This window comes from Anopheles funestus, chromosome 2RL, assembly GCF_943734845.2.
Source record: "Anopheles funestus chromosome 2RL, idAnoFuneDA-416_04, whole genome shotgun sequence".
NCBI classification, from domain to species: domain Eukaryota; kingdom Metazoa; phylum Arthropoda; class Insecta; order Diptera; family Culicidae; genus Anopheles; species Anopheles funestus.
Genome location: NC_064598.1, coordinates 17,365,196 through 17,387,304, shown reverse-complemented (window position 1 = coordinate 17,387,304; position 22,109 = coordinate 17,365,196). Strand labels below are relative to the sequence as shown.

Here is a 22,109-nt window from a genome sequence, read left to right as displayed (position 1 = left end):
GTCCTGCCATTCGGATGTCTTACTCCTTGTTAATCAAACTGAACGTAATCATACCATGCTGGTTTTATCTCACAATATTTTCATTCAACGCTATACCATGAAACAGAACTCGTATACACTTTCAAAAAACTTTACTCTTAAGCCAGTTCTTGGGAACTATACAAAACAAATGCAAATACATGGCTAAACATGGCGCTCTTAGTTCTGGAGAAAAATAACATCATCGGCAATGATACTGGTAGTGCCCCGTTGCTTTCCTTCCTGGTCGGTAATTTCACCATATGTGATCTTCCCGGTGACCATCGTACGCTGTCCTTTCTTTAAGTACGACATCACCGCATCCCGTAGTCCCGGCTTGAATACCACCACCCGATGCCAATCCGTTTTCTGCATCCAATCACCAGAATCGTATCTGCCAAGGTGTGTAATATGTTAGTAAAATGAGTACTGTGGACATTCTAGAAAAAGCCTGACGCCTTAGCTCAACTATTACTTGTAGTTGGAGTGTGTTGCTACGGAGAACATAACCACCGGATGTGCATCATTTCCGCGCCGCTGTGGATCCGCACCAACGCGACCTAGCAGTGTGACAGTGTTTACAGCTAAATATTGCAAAAAGTATGATAAATTAATTATCTACATTCACGTTTTCAACGTATGTAAAGCAGGTGCGCTTTATGAACAAAGCATTACTTACTTTTCTCTATACGAGTGGGGTCTGTACAGTAGGCACGATGTATTCCCCATCGTGCGAGCAACTTGCTTGTTTGTAACAGCTGCAAGATGAATGCGTAAAATACACAACAATTAGATAATTTAATGCAGATAGCTGTAGCATTACTTACATTCGACAAGATCATGTTGGAAGTCGGATCGTTTGTGTTGCGGTAACAGCATAAACAAAGCTGCTGTCAAAAATGCCGGCAGCTGCGACGCGATCAAAATTAACCCTTGATATAGCGAAATTTGAAATTTGAGTACAAACTGAACAAATGCAAACTGAGCTGTAAAAAATATTCTTTAATTTTACAATCTTTTTTATTAATTCTAGTTTTGATATACGTTTCAGAGAGAGAAAACCCCATTCGAAGATCGACGAACTTAGCTTTGAATTGAGAAGAACCGGAATGAAAAAATGCCTTGAACTGCTCAAACATTAGCGTATTCTGCAGTTTTACTACCGCCTAATAAGTAAGTATGTATTTATTATTTAAACCTTAACACTTTAATCTTTCTGTACACACCATCACTTAGAGGCCGTTGTTACTTCTTCCTATAGCAAAGAATTTAGCATTTTTTTCTTGGAGCCAATCTCTTTATCCGAAGTTTTCTTCTTCTTCGTGTTGGCATTAATCTCCACATCTTCAGGATCAAGCGACCGTTTGGAGGACTGAAAGGAAACGAGACAAGCACAAAAGATGAATGATTTAAACTTTTAAAAACACATTGCTTTTCCATTGCTTTTTACCTTATCAACCGCTGGGCTGAGCGTAGCAAAAACAAAATTCCGTGCCTTCGCAGTTAGCACCGTACTAGTGGTGCCTTCAGATTCCGGAATTAAACTCGCCAGTTTTTTAAGCGTTTCTTGATCACGGGAGAGAAACGATGCCTTATGGCCCTGTATGAGAAAACAGCAGATTATTATGATGTGTAGAGAAGCCAAAACGATCGCGTATTGATTGACTATTACCTGCAGAATGGTGGAATTGGAGATCAAGAAAGGATTATCCTCCTTTACCGCCATGGTTGATGGGTTGTTGCTTTTCCTAACAATTGTAATTTTCTTTTTTCCACAAGGGGTACTACCCGTCTGAAGGTTTTCCTGCTCATCGGTGACACATGTTGTGTCCACAGGATTCAGTAGCGAGGTTGCCGTCAAATCAACCGAGCTAAGATCGATGTTGTTTTCCTTCAGCAACAAATTTCTCTCGTGTCGCATCTTTCGCCAGTTTAATTCCGTCTCCTCGTCACTCCCATTGGCCTCACCGTCAGCATCTTGTGCAGCAGCTGTATCGTAATCCAAACTAAAGGTTTTCTCCACATTTTTCCATCGGAACTGTCTCACCCGTCCGACGCCATCTCTTTCTTCATCCTCGAGGAAAATCTCTTTCAAATGTTCCAGCTCACGATCGTCCTGGTCCAGCATTCGACGGTTGTGTATTTTCTCCAGCTCCTGCTGTAACTGTTCCTGATCGTATTGCTCTTCATCGCCCATCTCCACGTCGTACCGATCTAGATCCTTTTCGTCCTCGTCTGCGCTGCCCCATTCCGACTCCGATAGCTCCGCTTCGTTCTCGACAAATTTGGCACTCATCAGTTCCTTCTCTTTCTTGGTAAGCCTAACTTCTACCTCGTTCTCTTCTGAATCGTAATCCACGTAACGTTCGACTTCCTCTGCCTCATCATCTTCGTCGGATTGGTGATCGTCAGCGTTATCAAGATCGTCAGCTGGTTTTCCATCAGCCACTTCATCCTCATCATCGGATATGTTTAAATGTTTTCTTTTGTGTTTTTTGCTTTTGCTTGTGGGTTCGGTTTCCGGACGCTGCGCTTCATCATCAGACGAGTCGAGGCGTAGACGACCACCAACACAAATATCACTATCATCTAGTACAGAGTCTTGCTGCTCGTTGCTGTGCGATGGAAGCTCCGCAATATCTTTTGTCGGCTGAGTTACGCCTTGAGCTGCTTGTGTTTCAAACCGCCCAGAGCAGAGCTCCATTAGCTGCGATTCCCGGAATGGTTCTTGGTTCTGTGTGTAAAGCGGTTCGGCATTTGATTGGCTCAAATCAACGCCGCTGGGACTGGTATCCTGTGAAAGCGAAGGATGATTTTGTGTAGGCAGTTGGGTAGCAAACTGTCCCGAACAGAGAGCCAACAAATCGTTCTCTTCGACATCTTCACGTTGATTTGACGGATCAGCATCATCTTTCCAAAGCAATGAAAGGTTATCTTCCTTTTGCTCGTCGTCTTCATTGCATCTTCCGGTGGAAACATTGTGGTCTGTATAGAAAAGAAAATTCAATCAACATTCGTTGCAAAAAAGACACGAATAAACATAACTCCTGTTAATGAAATGTACGTACCATCCGTAGAGGGAGGATGTGTCTGCCTTTCTATGCGGTTTGATTGCTCTTCATCGACATCATCATCCGAATCTTCAAATGCTTTAATAATTCTTCCCATCTTGTTACCACCTTTATCGATGTCCTGCTCTTCGTCGTTGTCCTCGTCTTCTTCATCTTCCGAACTAGAGCCGCCTACTTCTGATTCCGACATGTTCTCATCCAGCGCTTGATCGTCCAATAATTGCTTACGCTGGCCAGCAGCATAAGACATTGTTTCCTCATCCGTTTCCATCTGATCCTCTGGTTCATCTTCCAACAATTCCTCGTCCTCCTCCTCCATGCTATCGCTTTGCTCATCCTTTTCAAGATCATTATTTTTGGCAAACTCAGCTTCCCGCTTCCGAATGAGCTCTCTACGATTGTCGTCTATCTTTTCTTTCAACACTTGTTTCAGTTTCATAAATGCAGCTCCCGGTACGGGTTCCTTATGTACCAACGGACGATCCTCCTTAGCGAACAGTGAAACAGTGTCTAACTTAACGCAACCATTTTCAGTACTTAAGATACTGATGGTATTAGTTGACGATGGTGACGCATTTCGTACGGTTCCACTACACTTTGCTAGCCGCTGAAAAAGAATATCAACTCCGGAAGGTGCTTTAGGTTGAATTGTACCGTTGTCTAAATCAATCACCATGTCGGAATTGCCACTAAGTTTCGGACATGGTGGGAGGTTAACATTAGCCAAAAGGGCCGCTTTTTTAGCGGAAATTGTAGTACTCCGCAAATCTGGTAAAAAAGCGTCGTAATTAATCACAATACGTTCAGTTTGTAGAGCAGGGATTTGCTTTTCTGCTTCTTGAAAAGAAGCTATCATCTGCTCCATATTGTCAGACGTACGATTTACTATATCATCTATGGGATCCATTTGTCCTTCGTTCAAAGCCTTTACTGTATCATCAACAGGATCCATGAGTTCTTCGCTCAGTGTCTTGGATGTGTCAGTAGGATCTGTTTGGTCTTTGCTGAATGCCTTTGCTGCACCATCAATAGCATCCATTTGTTCATCGCTGAGTGTCTTGGCTGTATCAGTTCCTGGCGGAATAATGCCAGACGAGCTTTGATCGTCCACTGGTTCAACGGTACATGCATCCCCATAAGATTGCTCAATTTCTCCCCGAACTTTCGTATCAAGTGATTCCGCTGTAACAATTTCCTGCTGATCATCGCGTTTCTCTTCTGTTGCCGCATCAGTTTCAGGTTCAGCTTCTGATGATTCACTCTCAGATTTGAAAAACGCTTGTGATTCTAGCTCCCGCTCCTCAAGCTTTCTAGCAAACTCTTCCAACTGTTCCGTAGTCATCCTTATCGACATGTTCGATGACATAGGGCTTCCCGTACAATCGCGCATTGGGTTAGGCTTACAGATTGTTTTCCTAGCACGAAATTCTTCGAATGAAAACACCTTCGTACGATGATACGGAACATCGATGTACTTTTCTCGAGCCATCCTCTGTGATTCACTTTGTATAATTTGCCTATCTTCCATCGCTTCTTTAGTCGTCATCTGCAATCGAAACAAATATATTTAGAAATACTGCGCATAACATATAAAACGCTTTTTTACCTTACGAGTCGGTCTCGTGCTTCTTACTAAACCTTCGTTGGATTCATCTTCGGAAGAAGCTGATGCAAATTTTCCAGAATTTGTTCGAGGAGCCACTTCCTCATCGTCGTCATCGAAAAACAAATTAAGCTACAAAGGAAAGAGATGAAGCTATGAAATGGCCTTTCACGACGGTGTGATAAGCATGCAACATACGCTGGCAAGTATATCCTTAGCTGTCCTAACTTTGCTGGGTGATTCTTCAGTTTTGGTACCTTTTTTGGGCTTACGTTTGACTTTCTCGTTTAATACAGGTTTCGTTTCATCAGAATCCTCGTTATCTGATTCCGAAAGTGCTCCCATTTTATTGGACGTTGGTTTGGGCTTACGTTTCACCTGTTTTTTAGGTTGCTTTTTCAGTTCACCGTCGTCTTGCTCATCTGAATCGGAATCGAGCAAAGATTTCAAACGATCCAGCTGAGCCTCATTTGGATGTGTTGCTTCATTGTTTGTATTGATTTCTGTTGCCATTTCTCCTTCGTCCGATTCACTGTCGATTATATTTGAATATTTTGACCTACGAATGTTTGCGCGATTGCTTGGCATATCCTGCTCATCCGATGAATCTTTGTTTCCTTTTTCTGCTGCATCTTCCTTGCATTGTTGTACAATTTCGGTGTCATGGCTTACAGATTCTCCATCGGGTATGTTCTTGGTATCTGATTCACTCTTGTTCAGTTGATTATCATCTTCTGAATCGGTATCGCAGCGAAGGGTGTCTGTTAAATGCAGTTCTGAATCGGAATCCATTTTAGGAGCAATATTTTTCTATCAGAAAATGCCAACTTTTTACTGCACAACCAATAATATAAACTTTTGCGAAACGACTGGCAGAAAGAAAATTGATCGTGTTTACAAAACCTGTTTTCCCGCCTTTGTAGGTAGAAATGTCAGGGCGTAAATAAATGTCAACTTACCCCGTCACTAAACGTTTAGCAACTGTCTCGCTTGCGAACGCGATTCAGAAAACAATTGCGAAACTCCATATAAAAAAATGTGCGAAAAGTCGCTATACTTGTATTTTCAGCGAAAAATCGCTTTTCGAAACGCGACTTGACGGCATGACCGTTATCTGTAATGGCAGCTTATAATTTAGCCTTTTTTTTGGGAAATTTAGCAAAATTTAGAAATTGATTTATTTAAATGCGAATTGGTTGACATAAGTATTTTTTCACTCAAATAATGCTTTAAATAAAAAAACCAAAAATTAATAAACAAAAAATTCTACAAATTTGGAAAATTTCCGCGACACGGAAACGCGACAATTTCGTAGCATGTAGTGACGGCCCAACGCGCAAACGTCAGTAACAGTAAACAAAAAGGTTTCCCAAAAATCATAAATGTGGTACTTTTGTAAGTAGTTAAAACCGCATGCGAAGCTCCATTTGCATTAATCCGTTACCCCTTTTTTTGTTAGTTTTGTGTACCGATTCAAGATCTAGTAGCGTGCAGTGAAAATGGCGTACGAACTCCTATGGGATGCTTCCTATGAATATCTAGAAAAAAACGTTTCCTTCGTAAATTCGCTCACACGATTAATGCTAGAAAGAGTATGTACAATGCAATATTCAAATTACTGCGGCCAAAAACAAATGTTACCCTTCCTACTGTGCTTATTCTATTAAACAGGCAAATAATCATCGCTCCCAGCTATTCACCCAGGCCCACAAAAAGAGTCCCACATTCTTGGAGGACTTCAAAGTAGCGCATGATGAGGTGCAAAACATGGGCAAAACACTGCAAACGGTAGTGAACGATTGGAAAAGCTTGTTTGCGGAAGTTACCTCAAATGTGTGCAAACAAACAATTCCGCAACCGATTGCGCCCAGTGCCGGTTTAACCTTCGATTACATCAAACCATTGCTCGAATGTGAGTATCGTCACAACAAAGTTAGCCAAAAATGATATCATGTTTATATTCGTACTTCCAGATAAAGTGAATGAGAAAGTTCAGCTAATTGTCACTTATATCCCGGCATCACCGGAAGGCATTTTTTACGCGATGGACGACTCTCGGAAAACAGACTTCCGCGCCAATTTCACACCAATCCAAAAAACGTGCAAAACTTTCCTGAATAAACCACCGCCCGCCGGTGTTGTGTTTATGGTTTATATAGACAATCTATGGACGCGAGCTGTTTGTAATGTGGCGACGAAAGGTAAAACTCCTGTAGCAATCTATCTGCTGGATCTGGGTGAAGTATTGCCTTATGAAGATCATGTTCCTAAAGCGATGCTGCCTGCCGAATTCATCAGCGTACCGGGGTATGCGATGAAATGTACGATCGTCCCCAAGACTGTTTCGTTTCCATTTAATCTGTACGATATCGTATCTTGTAACGTGGTGGCAGTACAAAATGATCTTCTAGTATTGGAATATAACGACGAAAAGCAAGCATTTTGCTGCTCTATTGCCGAGGAAACGATAACGAAGACTGAATGGGAACAGCAAGATGATGTGGCCAAAAGAACAAATGTAAATAAATTAAATAACAATCAAGATAAGCAAGAATACTCCAAAACTAGTGGAAGGTCCACAAAAGCAGAACAAAAGGCGCAACAAGCTGATGCGAGCCAAAGTCAAACAAATGTAATCAAAAGAGCACATAACGAACAAAAAGAAGAATTCCCCATCAGGAATTCTTCCAAAGACACAAAGCGGGAAGAGCAATATAATGTAACCCAAAGTACAACAAAAGAGATTAAATCAGCACCCAATGGAGAAAAGCAAGAATATGCTATCACCAGGGCAACGTTCACCGAGGCAGAGCTGGAACAGCTAGATGATATATCCCAAAGTACTTCAAACGCAATGAAAGCCGTACTCGGGTACGTGCCGAAGGATGACGAAAGGCTCTGTAAACACTACGATCCGGCGACGAAAGGCTGCTTCAAGGGAAGCAACTGCCGGTTAAGACATGAACCGAAAGATCCGGACGGATGGACGCTCGATAAGGATACCGTTTCCGTCTCCATTCCGGCGCAGATGGAAATACCACTACCCAATACCTATATTACACTGCACCCGACATGTATTATCGACGTGGACACGTTCTATGCGCACGTCGCTGGGGACGAAGCGAACTATGCCAAGTATGAGCAACTAATGGCTGAAATGAACGATCCAGAAATGATAGACAATTATAAAACGCTTAAACTAATACCCGGTAAGTGTGCAGGAGGAAGAGAAGGGCACGTTTTTCCACAGCTTCATCGAATAGGAATCTAATTACTTTGGTCTGTTTCGTAATTGCAGCGCTTGGCGAATTAGTAATTGCTAAATACGAAGATATGTGGTACCGAGCGACAGTTTGCGATGTGTTCGATAATAGGATCAGTGTGTTTTACGTCGACTACGGCAATACGGCGACGGTTGGTACAAACGAAGTGCGCCGTTGGGAGGATCGCTTTAAGTTTCTCCCGTTCCAAGCTGTGTATTGTCGTATCTCCAATATACAGCGCATTAAACCATGCCATTTGCAAGCTATTCAACAGCTACACCACTGTATTCTGGACAAACCGATAAGGGCTTTGATAATGTAAGTAGCAGCCCGCCAGGATCGAATGGATGGAATTTAACATGCCTTTTTTGTTCCTTTTTTCCTTTTTACAGTGACAATAAACATCCGTGGGAAGTTTTGATCTATGATGAAGATAATTTTGACGTCGGTGAGGCACTGATTATGACCAAATTAGCGCTTCCAAGGAAGCCAAGTAAATTTGACGAAAACTCCTACATTCCTGGATGAGTAATGTATTGTGAAGGTAGCTAGTTTGAATTGTTTCTGATATTTACTAATAATTTTTCCTGACATTTACTTTTCATGAATTAAAATTGTTTATTTCGATTTTTTCTGACACAAATATAAAGCGCTAGGACTGACCTTAAATAATAGCGTACTGTTCATATAACAGCTCTCTGATCTTGTAATAGTCTTCCGAAATGCAGCCCTCGATCGTAACCCGTCCGGTGTCGACTCGACGGAGCGCGATCGTACCATTGCTGCACCACAGCACACCGCCGGAAAATTCCGAAGCAATATTGCTCTTCATGAGGATCTGTTTGAAATCGATCAGCTTGAGCTCGTTTATAAACACGGGATTGTGTGGCGGTAGATCGTCCTGCGACAGTGGTTCTAGCGTCAGTATCTGCTTATCGATCTTATCGTCTATCGTGTCGACATCGTCCACATCCATCTGGTGGTTTTCGCCGGCGCCACCACCTGTGTTTGCGCTCGCACCCGAACTGGGCGGATTGGCCGAAAGTGTGCCACCGTTAACCGGCGCACCGGTAGCATCTTTCTCCGTGACCGTATTTATTCGCTTGTTGCGAATAACGATCTGTGCATCTACCCAGGCAACTTCGGCATCTTTCCCTTTCTGGAACTCTAGCTGCGATACGAGCGCTTCCGTCAGGCGCACCTGATAGATGTGCGTTTCCGTTGTGGCATCGATAATCTCACCACGGTTCGGGGTGAATACGCGGGCGCCAATATTTTGCTGGCAATGTTCCGCAATGTGTGTCGTGTTTGCTGACGATCCACGCACCACCACAACCCGCCGGGGACGTAGCTGGGAGAGAATTTTCAGCAACGATTCACCATCGGAACGTCCTTCGAAGTCGATAAACTGTACCTGAGCGTTCACCTCGATCGGTTTGCGTGCTTGAACGCACTTGGTCGGTTTGTCCAGAACCGTCACTTCTTCGTCCTTTTCCTTCTTGATGTCTTCCGTTTTGATTCCGGCATTTTCCTTATTGTCTTCGGTGCCGTTCGTTTCCGGGCCCAGATCAACCATGCGATAATCGTCCGGCTGAATGATTTCTCCGTACTCATCAAACTTTATCTTCTCCTCGTGGAACGGAAACATGGCGTAATTTTTCTTGCTCGATTTAAAAAAGCCCGTATGCGAACGACCTTCCGGACGCACGACAATGTCATGCTTACCGGTGATGATGTTCATCTCCAGCTCATCGTCCGAATCGGAACTGCTTTCGTCCAGATCGCGCTTTTTGATCGAACGGTTCAGCTTTTCACCTTCCGTTCGCATGTACTCCTCCAGCTCGGCACCTTCCAGCTCTACCCGGCGCCGTACGTCCATGTCGATCTTGCGCCCATTGCCACCATTATCAATAAGATCGCGGGCCAGCGTACCTGGAGATGAGCGACTGGTAATGATGATGCTGTTGCTCGCATTTGGTGCCCACTGTATGAAGAGTTCGCGCGAAAAGCCACTCTCCATATCGGGCGAGCTGGCAAGAACCACCTTCGGGCTGGGTACTTTCGCCAAATCGGCCATCGTGTGGCATAGCCGCAAGTGCTTGAAAGTGAACGGATTGTTTCGCGCTCCTTCGAAACTTTTCATTAGCTTGTCGCTCATCCATTCGATTTGGCTTTTGGCGAATTCTACCACATTGTAGCTTACGTTATTCAGCAGCGCTAGCGAGTAAGCCATCAGGCCCGACTCCTTATTCTTCCACAGCTGGTCGAGCATGTGGGCCAGCTCCAGTACACGACCGGCCGTATCAACCGTCACGAGAACGTTACCATTGTTCCGAAGCGTTTGCAGTATGTTGGTCATAAACTTTTCATCTCTCGCACGTCGCCGTGCTTGCTGGTACCGGGCGTTGTATGCGTCCGTGATGAGCAGCGAGGGACGTTGAAGCTTTTCCAACTCGCAACCATTCAGATGGCGTTCCTTTTTGTGATTAAAATCGGTCGCATACACTATGTCCTCTTCGCCTACTTTCACAATCTTCCAAATTGTGCCACCGATCAGATGTCCCGCCGGCAGGGGAGTGATTGTGATGCCGTACCCCTTGCCCTTCATCGCTACACTTTGGTTGTACTTTAGTTGCACAATTTTGTCGAACGCTGCGTCCACATCGTCTAACGAGAACAGGTCGAAATCGTGCATATTGTAGTGGGACATAAACATGTCGTACATGAACATTTGCCCCATCTTGTAGACCGGTATTGTTGCATAGATCGGACAGTTCAAACCAAGCTTTCCGACCAGGTACGGCAGTGCACCGAGATGACTACCGTCCGGATAGGACAGCAACACTGCATCGATGGTGTGTACATATCTGGAAATTATTGCAACAAACGTTAGTGTACATTATTTGCACATGATGTACAAACGTTCAGCGATCAGTGAAACTTACTTTTTGATTTCCTTAATAAATCCCTGATCGAATTTTTCGTCCCAGCCACAATCAAGCAAGATTCGTACATCGTCCACCTGCAGGATGTAGCACGGTGGCGATTCGTCCATAGCGCCCGATATGGCATGCATCTTAATGATGGAAGTCATGATTAGGACAACTTCCTCAAACGACACGCGCAACGTGAAATTAAGCACTATTTTGTTTCCACTTGCCGGCGTACTGCACGCACTGAAGGAATTGTTTTTGAACGCGCGGACTATTTTTTGTGGTTTTTTTGTGGGTTTGCTTGTCAACACGGTACGTCAAACTGCAGGGTTTGTGGATCAAAACTGGTATGTCTTTTTTTAAAATTATTTGTATTTTTTCTTTAATAATTGTACATTCATACCTGTATCGTATATCCAAACGAATGCAGTGATAAATTATGTTAATAAATTCATATAACTTTTGTTGGTTTACTTAGTTAATGCATTTACGATTACACATATTTTTCAAATTAAATTTGTCAAGTACAACTGTTGTACGAAATGAGAAAATTTTGACATTTCTTTCAAAACAGACTGCGTGTTGATCCAACCTCTGCAAAGTTACTCCACGGGTCGTATTCAGTCAGGTGATATTTTTCTTCTCAGCTCGAAAAGACGATTCAATCCTGCAACAACATTTAATCAATTTTACTAACAAATTCCATCGGCTGTCGTTGTTTTTTATCTGCACAAAATGGCTCTACTATCGGCAATGAAAGGAAAATTGATCTCCGTCATTGGAGATGAGGTAAGCAAACGAACGAACAAAATATTTGGTTCTGTGGTGAAAGATGTGATTGTTTTTGCTCAAGCTCAAAGCTGCGCTTGAGCTGCATGGACGACAGTTATCAAAACAGATCTAATAGTTTAATGCTTCTTTCAGGATACTTGTGTTGGATTTTTGCTTGGCGGAGTAGGAGAGATTAACAAGAATCGTCACCCCAACTTTATGGTTGTTGACAAAAGTAGGTCCATTCAGAAAGAGAGAGACCGAATTCTTCCCCATCACGGTGGGCAAGTGATTTCTTGAATGAATTCTAATTTGCTTTTTAACTCCACATTAGATACGGCGGTCAGCGAAATTGAAGATTGCTTCAAGCGTTTCATCAAGCGCGACGATATTGATATCATTCTGATTAACCAGAACTACGCCGAGCTGATTCGTCACGTGATCGATGCACACACTGCCCCCACACCAGCGGTATTGGAAATTCCTTCCAAAGATCATCCGTACGATGCCAGCAAGGATTCGATTCTGCGTCGCGCTAAGGTAGGTATCCCCGAGTTCCGTTCTTGTTACGGGTTAAGCTAATGATATTGCATCGTTTCCTTTCAGGGCATGTTCAATCCGGAAGATATGATTGCTAATCGCGGCTAAGCTGTGTAGCTGACGGGTTGCATTCGTCTGGCACCACGGGAACATCCCATTTTTTGCACATTTTCCTCCCCACAAGCAGTCATGTAGTATTATCCTCCCTTTCTGTAAGAACTCTTGTAAGCAACCCCACACTTCCGTACGCATATCGGTCGATAGCGTGTGTGTTTTTTGAGTTTCTCTCGTTGTTATGTTGTTGGCATTCCATGGTTTAAGAGAATAAAGGATCAAATTCTGCTGTATATGATTTATTTCAAGTGCAGTGTCGTCTCGTACACAAACTCTGTCTGACGGACGACGATGAAGAGCAGTATACTGATACATACTCACATTACACACACACACACACGTCCGTTCGGTTAGTTTACAATTTAGCATTCTGTAATGATGCAGTTAATGTCTAAGCCCAAATGTTTGGCAAACTTATACAAAACTAAGCACACCGGTGCGACCACGATGAAGGGCAATAAGGTAGCAAAGATGATCTCCACTTCAGGTTATCGTAAATTGTGTGTGTTGTGTCCTCCTCAGAAATAAAGAACCCCAGCCTAATGTATTCTGGTAAGATCCTCTACGATTTTAATAATGTCGTCCACCGTGGCCTCTCGCTTCGTACCATCGACATCGATATCTAGCATGTGCGAGGCTTCAATCATCTTGTCGCGGCTTAAATCGAGGAAACTTTCCACCAGATCCCCATCGATGAAACCTTCGCAGCGTTCCATTTTCGTTTCGGTGTGAAAACTGCGCCAGTACGAATGATCGATCTTGCCCACCGACTTGATCGTATTCGTCAGGTTTTCCTGCAGCTTGCGTAAGAACTCGTAGAAATCGCTATGAATTTGCGTCACAAGTCCGATCGCGCCGCTGACCGTGCCGAACAGGACGCACCCGTTCGTCGGTGTGGTGCGTTCGCTAATGTTTTGCATTACGAGCGAACCGTGCCGGAACACGTTCGCCAAATCACCCAAATGGAACTGGGCCACCTCGGGCATCTGCTGGCGCTCCTCGTCCGTCGTCGCTGCACTGTCCTTCAGGCAAACGAATAGGTTGTTGCTGTTGTCCGCACCGAGGAATGCATCGTCGTCCAGTATCTCGACGGCCGTCATCCAGTTCGGTTGGTAATCGCGTGCTATTTCCTCGAAGCTACCCTCCATCTGCTTGTACTGCAGCAGCGTTATGGAACGCATCAAATCACCGACCAGTATGAAATCGCCTACGAAGTACGAAATGCGGCACAACGGGCCCAAACATTACAGACAATGAAAAGTGCAAGTAAGTGCAATTAGTCTCCCCTTTCGCTTCCTACATACCTTTCGTTTTGCAGTACAGTGCCAGAATGTTGTTGAAATGGCTGCATTCTAACCGTAGATCCTTATCGTCGGTCCACTCGTACAGCCGTACGGTGGAGTTAATGCAGGCTAGCACACGCCCGTTAAACTCCACCAACGAATAGCACGCGCCCTTCACCTCCTTGTCGCTGATCAGCTTAAGCTCGTTGTCCGCGTACCGGTAGATGATGATACGGCCGATCTTCGGTTCCGGTTCCTCCGGGTTGACCAGCCCCGTACCGACCACGAAGTACGTGTTTGGATCGTTGCCCAGTTTGGCCGACATTAGCGAGAGTGCGTACTCGCTTTGCATGAACTGATGCGCATGCAGCACCTCGAACGTGTTCTGATCGATGATGAGCAAATTGTGAACTTCCACCTCCTGACCAAACTCGGTGTTGGTCGCACCCGGCTTCAACAAACCCATCCCGCTCGACTGCGTAGTATTGTTCGTCTGCGTCGATGCACTCTGCCGTGCCGGCGTTAGTCCACTCGAATCTTGCACGTCCATGCGGAACGTTATCACGCCGAACGTTTGCGATGCTTCCTGGTACGCGATGCGTCTCGGCGATTCACCGAGCGGTACTGTCCTTATGTGCAGCTTTTGAATTTCATCAATCGTGCCAAAGATGACGGAGTTTCTAGTGGCCAGCGCCAGCGAGTCCTGGTACGCTTCCGCGTTCAACGAACACATATGGTTCACCTCCTTCAGGTTGACGTTCGAAAACACCAGCTTGTGGTTGGAGCTGTAGATGACGGTCGGTCGGTCCGAGCAGGCAAACACGTTTGTCGTAGAAAGCGAACGGAAAGTTTTCAAGATCGTTGGCTGCGTGCCGAGCGTTACCTTCTTCTGTTCCGTCAGGCAGCCTGTGCTCTTGTTCAGCACGAAATAGTACATGGATCCATCACCGAGCGCACACAGCAAATAGTTGATACCCTCGAATGCGGCCATCAGGATTGAGCGGGGAATGATTTCTCCGCCCAGCTTTTCCGCGTGCAGCAGCTCCAGTGTCGGCACCTTTAGCACGCAAGCCGAAATGTCTGTCCACAGGCCCACGGCTATAAACTCGGACCGGGTGGCGTTCTCGTCTAGCGGCGACACATCTAGACATGCGACCTCAAAGTTGAGCGTCGTTTGACCTTTGTATTCTAGCTTGCCGTTTTCGATCTCTATGTAGTACACGTCCTGTGCCGATGCGCACACGATCTGTGTCGTGTTGGCTCCCACCACACCGATACGCTTGTTGTCCGGCGGCTTCCATTCGCAAATCATCGCCTTGTTGTCGGTCGAAATGAGACGCGCCGAGGAGGGTGTCACCTGCAGGATCTGTCCGTGGGACACGTTTGCACAGTAGAACGTTTGCTGGTCACCGACAATGCCGGCAATTTCCGTTTCCTCCACCTCATCGCCGGACAGCATCAGTACACGGGTGTGGCCCACGAACGACAGGATTAGCGTATTGTCGTACGGCGAATCATCGATGCCAACGCGCAACGCCCACATACCCTTGATGCCGGGCAGATCGATACAAGCGTGCTCCTGGATGCCGATTCCGTTGCGTATTATACGCAACGAACCTTCCTTGAAGCTGCCGGAACAGGTAATCATCTGCCCTTGGCCCTGACGCTCCAGATCCACCACGCACATGTCTACGATCGGTGCCAGATTGGTGAACGTTTCCATCAGCATCACATACGCACCATTTTCACCTGCGGTCGTATTTAGCTTTACCAGCTGCGAATCCCCGTGCCGCGATCCTATGAACAGTACACCGTTGTCCAGGTACGTGATACACTCCGGGATCGTTATTTCGCCCAGCAGTTCGACCTTTATATCGCGCACCGTCGTCTGACCCTTGGCGTTTTCCTCCGTTTCCAGAAACATCATGAACAGATTGCCGGCCATATTGCCGAGCAAGTATCGCAACCCTTTGCTGTCGATCCGTGCATAGCAATTGATCGTACTCTGCTTGATGATGGCCGGCGCAACCGCCACGTAACTATCACCGTCGTGATACACAATCGATTCCTGTCCGATGACGATGGCACCGCCCAGTGGCATCGGTACCGCGATCAGCATGGTCGCCTCCGTTTCCACATTGTCCTGCTTCCACGCGATCTTCGTGAATTCCTTATCCTTCAGGCTTAGCTCATGCGTTTTAATGTGACGCCCGTTAATGTCCTGATGGATCACGATCAGCGTTGGGTGCGTTGTACCGTACAGAAACTCCACGTCCTGCACGTGCATCTCCTCCATGCGCAAGCTGGTTGCTTTCAGCTCGTTCGTATCACTGTCCAGTGGAATAATCTTGAACAAACCCTCGTACAGCCGCATACCGATTACGCGCGCTTTCGGATCGATCACCGCCAAAATGCCGGTTTCCGCCGGTTTGCCAACCCGATCCGCCACGTTCCCATGCGCTTTCGTAATGATCTCGATATCATCGCCCTGTACCGCGCACTGCAAAATCATTGCATTATACCGGCAGGTGAGGATGAATATCAAATCTTTTGTCTCTTCCTGCGAAATGGAATAAAAAACGTTTGAATCAATTACAAACCCGATACATCACTCCACGTTTGCGCCACACTTACCGCCGGGCGGAAAAGTTTCATTACTGCTATCTTCCCATTAATGCCGATTTCTTTTATAGGCCTTAGCCCTTCGGGTGTTACAAGATAAATTTCCAACCGGGAACATTTCGCCACAATCAGATTAAGATCGTTCGGTGAGGTGAAGTTTCCTACATGCGGTGAAAAGTGTGCAACGCGGGTGGTGTTAGTATCAAAATAATGACAAAAAAAACCTAACCTTAACTGAAGGCCTATTGATAAACAATGGTGCAATGGTTGCAGTTACATTTTCCCGTTGCTTTTGGATTGGAATTGCTCGTTTAGAGGAAAAGCTCATTACTTTTTCAGTCAAAAAAATTAGCATAAACTTTTTTCACAAAACTCTTTTCTTGATTGCGTTGTCTGCCTGCCTGCCTGCCTGCCTTCCAATGCTTGCCCGCTTCCTCGTACACCTACCGGTAACGCAAGCGGTAACCGCCGTTGGTTTCTGGGCAGTCACAATATAATTGTGAGCCATTTTTAACGAAATGCTCCGGTTCGTTCGAGGCTGCTTATTCTACACTGGGTGTGTGTTAAAATTAAATAAAACTCGCACTAATTACAATTCAAGATGTTGTTATGCGAAGCGCACGGAACGCGCATTTGGCTACTGACAGGCACTGTTATATCTGCTTTGACATGTGCACTTGTCGATCGACATTGAAGTCGACGTACGCTGAAAGGTAAATACAGCGCTGCAAGATCCCGTTATCTCCAGCTAATTTGTCATTTCACGATATGAAAAAATTAATTCTAGAACATTAAACTTTCTTATTTCAAATGTGTTTTGGGTCGATGAAACATAGATATATTGTAGAAACATAATCTAAATTTATCGCATAGGTACATGTGAGCAGTTTGGTTCGCGGTCGACATTAAAGTATATGTTTGTGTGTGTTTATATTTCAAAAAGCCACCAACAAGGCACCATTTGAAAAGGTCATTGGAAAAAGAAATCAATTTTCCTTTTGTGAATTAATCAAAATTTGATTACAAACAGTACAACTGCGGGAAGAACTTTGGAATATTATTCCAAACCATTTCCATCAGACAACGTTCCTATTTGCAATTTGTTTAACCTAACGTATCTCACCCACGTGGTCTATTCAAATCACCAGTGGCACAAATTCAAATTTTCGACTCAACTCTATGGTGAATTTATGTATCAAACGAAGTTTTTTCACCACAGCTGTGACATTACCGCGGTGCTATGGTGAGCGTTCATGTCAACAAAGCAAAGCGAAAGTGGAAGTGCTTAGCTGTACAGTTTCATTTAAAAGTGTTGCGGTAAAATGAGCACTACACGATGAACTTCATCTGGCTGCAGGAAGAGCCGTGAACTAGAAGGACAACGAAAGACCGGTGCGTTTTACCGGCGCACGGCACAGATTCCGAAAGCCTATGAAAAGCACCATGGTGAAAAAGATCAAAAAGGTGAGTCGAAACAGGACTGCTAACCGGCAGCAGTTTCGACTCACCATGTATGGAGTTGTCAAAATTTTCGACCCGCCGAAACTGAGTCGATATATGAGTCGAAAATTTGAATTTGATGCGTTTTGTGCCACTGCCCAAATAACAATTGACAGCTATCTTGTAGGCACGAGGGGTACAAAAATACAGGAGCATGCTGCGGGGGGTTGTGGTGATTTCAAGGCATGCGGTTGATGTGTCGAGAGAAAGAGATGGAAGATGAATAGACAGAGTGAGAATGATGATTATCAAAGTTGACACAGAAAAATTACAGACACCATCAAAAACGCGCCAAAAAATTCAAACGTGCTGCACGCAAATTTTGCTAGAGTCGGAAAATTAAATATCAATTGTCTTCTGAGTTTATCCTACGCGTTTTCAAAACACAACAGTGCTGTGATTCGTAGTTTTTTCGGTGTAAATCATGGAAAACGTGAAAAGAGTGAAGAAATCCGGTATGGTCAACAAGTTGGGCAAAGCATTGTGGGCACATTATGAACGGCAATGTGGTGATGAGCATCAAGGTGAACCAAGCATACAGCAAAATACTCCAGGTATTTGTTATTATGTAACTAATGTAACTAATGATGAAAGTAATTAATGAATATTGTTTCATAGCTTCAGTAACACAGCCCCCTTCTTATGTTGAAGAGTACCTCGAAGATATGCCGGATGAAGGTGAAATGTTTTTAGAGGAAGAACTCTTAAGCAACGTCGATGATGTAGACGAGGATGTGGATTTCCTAGATCTACCACAAATGAATGACGATGAGCAGCATGAGGATGAAAATGAGTTTATCGAAGATGAGTCAAATCTGTTTGTTAGAAAACTGCGAATTTGGGCTCTATCACATAGAGTAACCCATGTGGCTTTAAAGGAATTATTGTCAATATTGTCGGATATTGATGGTCTGCATATCCCACAAGATCCAAGGACATTATTAAAGACGCCAAAGGCGGTAGGAAAAGAGATTACGACAGTTTCGGGAGGAGAGATGTGGTACCAGGGAATCGAAAAATCTTTAAAGCATCATTTTCGGTAAGTATCCCATGTTGTTGGGGGTATTCTTTGCTATTTTTTCCATTATCTACAAATATATAAACGATATGTTTCATTTTAGATCTATTACCCCTTCCGTTGATGTGTTCGTTATTAATCTCTTCGTGGACGGCCTTCCTTTACATAACAGTTCTCCCACCGAATTTTGGCCAATTATGATGCAGCTTTACGAACAGCCGGAAGTTCCTATCTTAACGTTAGGAATATATTGCGGATCGTCGAAACCACACAATGTGGAGGACTACCTACGGCCTCTAGTAGTTGATTTGAACCACGCAATAGAAGAAGGAATTGTGATCAACCGAAAGAAGATCAACATATGTTTAAGAGCATTTATTGCTGATACCCCGGCACGAACATTCATAAAAGGTATTTATAAAAGTATATATTTTTTGTGAAATGCTTACAACCGTTTTGTTGATATTTCAGGAGTAGCAGCTCACAACGGTTATCAAGGCTGTACAAAATGCAAAATTGCGGGAAGATATTGCAAAGCAGGACGAAAGATTATTTTCGAAGGAGTAGCTGCCGAGCGGACGGATGCTGAATTTAGAGGTGGAAATTACATCATAGGGCATCAAAAAAAATTGACACCACTTTTAGACGTAAAAGGATTAGATGTAGTTAAACAAATTTTAGTGGCAGACGAATTGCATATAATCCATTTAGGAATAATACGAAAATTATTGAAAGGCTACACAGTAGGAGCTTTATCTCCGTTTGAAAAATGGAATCATGAAGAAATTTCAGAATTTTCAAAAACTTTGGTTAGTATAGAGTTACCAGCTGAAATTCATCGAGTTGTTAGACCGCTGCAACATGTAGCATATTGGAAGGGTACCGAGTACCGCACTTTTTTAAACCATATTGGAATACCGTTTCTTAAAGGACGAATTAATGATGCAGCTTACCATCATTTCAAACTTTTTTATGTAGCTATTACTTTATTTTCAAGTCAACATTTTGCTAGCTACTGGAAACACGCGGGTAAATTATTAGAAAAATTTGTAGTTGATTATAGCGATGTTTACGATAGAAAGTACTTGACTAGCAATGTTCATAATTTATTGCACATTGAAGCAGATGTAACAATGTTCGGGGCCCTTCCAACGATTTCGTCTTATCCTTTTGAAAACAGGTTGCAATTCATAAAAAAATTGATTAGAACGGGGCACAGGACTTTGAGTCAGGTTATTTGCAGGTTAACTGAGCTGAACCAAGTCGAAAATGAAATGAGTAAAGACAGATCAGAATATCCACACTTAAAATACAAAAAAAATGAAGTAATTTTGCAAGTAAAACCAAATTTCGTATTAAGGACAGGAAATAGGAATGGTTTTTTTTTAACAATCGAAAATGATGTCTTTAAATATAGCACAGCATTCATTGAAAACGGTACAATTATTATAGAAGGATACAAATTGCTAATTAAGCAATCGTCATTTTCCTATCCTTTAAGCGCCGATGTTATTTATAATTTTGATTTCAAAATAACAGATGTAGCAGTTGAGACGGAAAAGGTAGCGTTAAACGATGTTAAGTGTAAGTTGGTAGCAGTTTCTTTGGATAGAGGAAAAACGTATCATTTAAGCCCACTCTTACACACACTGATAGTATAGGTGATAGTAAGAGGGAAGGATGTGAATTTATACTAATGTGATCAAATCAAATCGACTAATGTAATAAATCAAATCGAAACGATGGCATTATTGTTAGTTCAATTCTTTATTTAAGTTCATTTAATACAAGTAATCCAAAAATACGGCTTGGCCGTTCCTTATGAAAAAAATAAAGGTAATCAACAATTAGTCTTCATATTCTATGTCTAAATTTTCGCTGTCGCTATCTCTTGATGACACTACCGTGCATTGTACTCCTTTATCTTCGTGTTTTGGCCCACAGTTATACAACTTATTTACAAAAAAATTCTTAACATGTTCGTCCGTTAAATCGAGGAACTTAGTTCCTCCTACAAACTTGAACAAATGTAGCACATATGTGTATTGTGAAAGTTGTACTTTCTTCTGACGAATACCGCGTCCTGTCCAACTACATTTTCTCAAAAAATAGTTGTCAAATAACAAATCTAACACAATTTTTAATCTTTTGTCCACATCAGTTATGCAGCCTACTATTTTACCTAGTTGTGTTATTGTGTGGCCCATAAACAACGTATCTTTTTCTAATCGACTGTTAAATTCAATAAGAGAAGATTCGTTCCATATTTTTTCAATGTCAAAGTTATGTGGCACAGTATGCTCTTTGGCACAAACGCTATTCATTATTATGCGGATTTCGGGAGTTATTTCTCGTAATGCTTCGCATATTACATCCAGCTTTCGCTCTATTCGATTAGCTTGGAGCGAAGAAATGGTCGCAGTATTGTTTAAGGAATTACTAGTAGGAGAACAAGGATTGGTCACGCATGCAACTTTTTTTTGTGGAGGATCAAAACTAAGCGATGTTGAAGATCTTTTTTGTGACTTCTTTGATGCTATGGATTTTTGGATAAGACGTGGAGAATTAAGTAAAGAGTTTTGATCAAATATAGGAGTAGGGGAGCATGATGATGGTACTGTATGTTTTCCTGATTGCAATTTTGTTGGCGTTACCGTCACTGGCGTGACCGGCAGTGTTCGAGTTGGAAGGGAGTGTGAGGATGATGATGGTCCTGTATGCTTTCCTAACTGCAATTTTGATAGAATCTCTGGCTTTACCGGCAGTGTTCGGGTTGGAAGGGAGTGTGAGGATGATGATGGTCCTGTATGCTTTCCTAACTGCAATTTTGATGGAATCCCTGGCATCACCGGCAATTTTTGAATTGGTCTGGAATCTATCAAGGAAGCTTTTTCACTATTGAACAGCGGAGGAGGAGATGTTGATGCAATAGGTAACCGGTCCGTCGATTTATTTTGCGACTCCCTTATTGTATCTATAATGAAATGAACGAAGATTGTCATCTCTAAATAAAGCGACTTTTACACACGGCAGAGCGTATACCTAGAATAGCCGTGAGCCATGAGCGCTGCTCAAACACAACGAGGTACGTACCCATGAATCTAATAATAATCTTCCACTTTACTCCAGAAATCAGCGTGAAAAAAGAATCACCGAACGCCGAACGAAACCGGATAAGGAACAACGAGAGGCTGAACCCGAACGAACGATAGAAAAAGAAAGACAAAAGAAACAGCGCAAGCAAGAAAAGCACACACATGTTTTTTTTGCGCGCAACAAATCTATAACAAAAAAGGTAGCATCACGAAGGTACCCATGACACTTCTAATTCGTGACGTCACAACATTTTTATGCGACCTGACCAAAACGATAT

The 22,109-nt window shown here is 43.4% G+C and overlaps 8 protein-coding genes across 9 annotated transcripts; 3 read left to right on the top strand and 5 right to left on the bottom strand.

Annotated features, from left to right (window-relative positions):
* Window positions 1–114: 114 nt before the first annotated feature.
* On the bottom strand, window positions 115–956 carry LOC125764080 (single-stranded DNA-binding protein, mitochondrial). Its single transcript, XM_049427919.1, has 4 exons — window positions 846–956; window positions 698–776; window positions 494–602; window positions 115–412 (listed from the first exon to the last, which is right to left on the bottom strand). The coding sequence occupies exons 1-4, from the start codon at window positions 858–860 to the stop codon at window positions 199–201; spliced, it is 417 nt and encodes a 138-aa protein (XP_049283876.1). The 5' UTR covers window positions 861–956; the 3' UTR covers window positions 115–198.
* Window positions 957–1,098: 142 nt separating this feature from the next.
* LOC125764069 (claspin-like) lies at window positions 1,099–5,589 on the bottom strand. The gene is made up of 6 exons (XM_049427899.1): window positions 4,891–5,589; window positions 4,696–4,824; window positions 3,087–4,635; window positions 1,691–3,003; window positions 1,469–1,618; window positions 1,099–1,390 (listed from the first exon to the last, which is right to left on the bottom strand). The coding sequence occupies exons 1-6, from the start codon at window positions 5,482–5,484 to the stop codon at window positions 1,274–1,276; spliced, it is 3,852 nt and encodes a 1,283-aa protein (XP_049283856.1). The 5' UTR covers window positions 5,485–5,589; the 3' UTR covers window positions 1,099–1,273.
* A 504-nt stretch (window positions 5,590–6,093) lies between these two features.
* LOC125764075 (tudor domain-containing 6) lies at window positions 6,094–8,522 on the top strand. The gene is made up of 5 exons (XM_049427904.1): window positions 6,094–6,284; window positions 6,364–6,604; window positions 6,666–7,901; window positions 7,991–8,273; window positions 8,348–8,522. The coding sequence occupies exons 1-5, from the start codon at window positions 6,192–6,194 to the stop codon at window positions 8,481–8,483; spliced, it is 1,989 nt and encodes a 662-aa protein (XP_049283861.1). The 5' UTR covers window positions 6,094–6,191; the 3' UTR covers window positions 8,484–8,522.
* A 90-nt stretch (window positions 8,523–8,612) lies between these two features.
* Window positions 8,613–11,190, bottom strand: LOC125764071 (probable cleavage and polyadenylation specificity factor subunit 2). The gene is made up of 2 exons (XM_049427901.1): window positions 10,901–11,190; window positions 8,613–10,822 (listed from the first exon to the last, which is right to left on the bottom strand). Exons 1-2 carry the CDS (start codon window positions 11,047–11,049, stop codon window positions 8,620–8,622), a joined length of 2,352 nt encoding a protein of 783 aa, XP_049283858.1. The 5' UTR covers window positions 11,050–11,190; the 3' UTR covers window positions 8,613–8,619.
* Window positions 11,191–11,482: 292 nt separating this feature from the next.
* LOC125766056 (V-type proton ATPase subunit F) lies at window positions 11,483–12,546 on the top strand. Its single transcript, XM_049431640.1, has 4 exons — window positions 11,483–11,677; window positions 11,813–11,894; window positions 11,994–12,199; window positions 12,266–12,546. Exons 1-4 carry the CDS (start codon window positions 11,624–11,626, stop codon window positions 12,305–12,307), a joined length of 384 nt encoding a protein of 127 aa, XP_049287597.1. The 5' UTR covers window positions 11,483–11,623; the 3' UTR covers window positions 12,308–12,546.
* Window positions 12,537–16,911, bottom strand: LOC125766055 (DNA damage-binding protein 1). The gene is made up of 4 exons (XM_049431639.1): window positions 16,666–16,911; window positions 16,231–16,379; window positions 13,618–16,156; window positions 12,537–13,520 (listed from the first exon to the last, which is right to left on the bottom strand). The coding sequence occupies exons 1-4, from the start codon at window positions 16,724–16,726 to the stop codon at window positions 12,853–12,855; spliced, it is 3,417 nt and encodes a 1,138-aa protein (XP_049287596.1). The 5' UTR covers window positions 16,727–16,911; the 3' UTR covers window positions 12,537–12,852.
* A 900-nt stretch (window positions 16,912–17,811) lies between these two features.
* LOC125762265 (uncharacterized) lies at window positions 17,812–20,897 on the top strand. 2 transcript variants are annotated; one of them, XM_049424149.1, is made up of 4 exons: window positions 17,812–18,272; window positions 18,337–18,757; window positions 18,840–19,147; window positions 19,208–20,897. In XM_049424149.1, the coding sequence occupies exons 1-4, from the start codon at window positions 18,143–18,145 to the stop codon at window positions 20,395–20,397; spliced, it is 2,049 nt and encodes a 682-aa protein (XP_049280106.1). In that variant the 5' UTR covers window positions 17,812–18,142; the 3' UTR covers window positions 20,398–20,897. The 2 variants fall into 2 exon arrangements, with proteins under 2 accessions (XP_049280106.1, XP_049280107.1); XM_049424150.1 differs by having other exon boundaries at window positions 18,840–20,897.
* Window positions 20,491–22,071, bottom strand: LOC125764887 (uncharacterized). Its single transcript, XM_049429537.1, has 3 exons — window positions 21,779–22,071; window positions 20,919–21,710; window positions 20,491–20,501 (listed from the first exon to the last, which is right to left on the bottom strand). Exons 1-3 carry the CDS (start codon window positions 21,993–21,995, stop codon window positions 20,491–20,493), a joined length of 1,020 nt encoding a protein of 339 aa, XP_049285494.1. The 5' UTR covers window positions 21,996–22,071.
* Window positions 22,072–22,109: the final 38 nt, after the last annotated feature.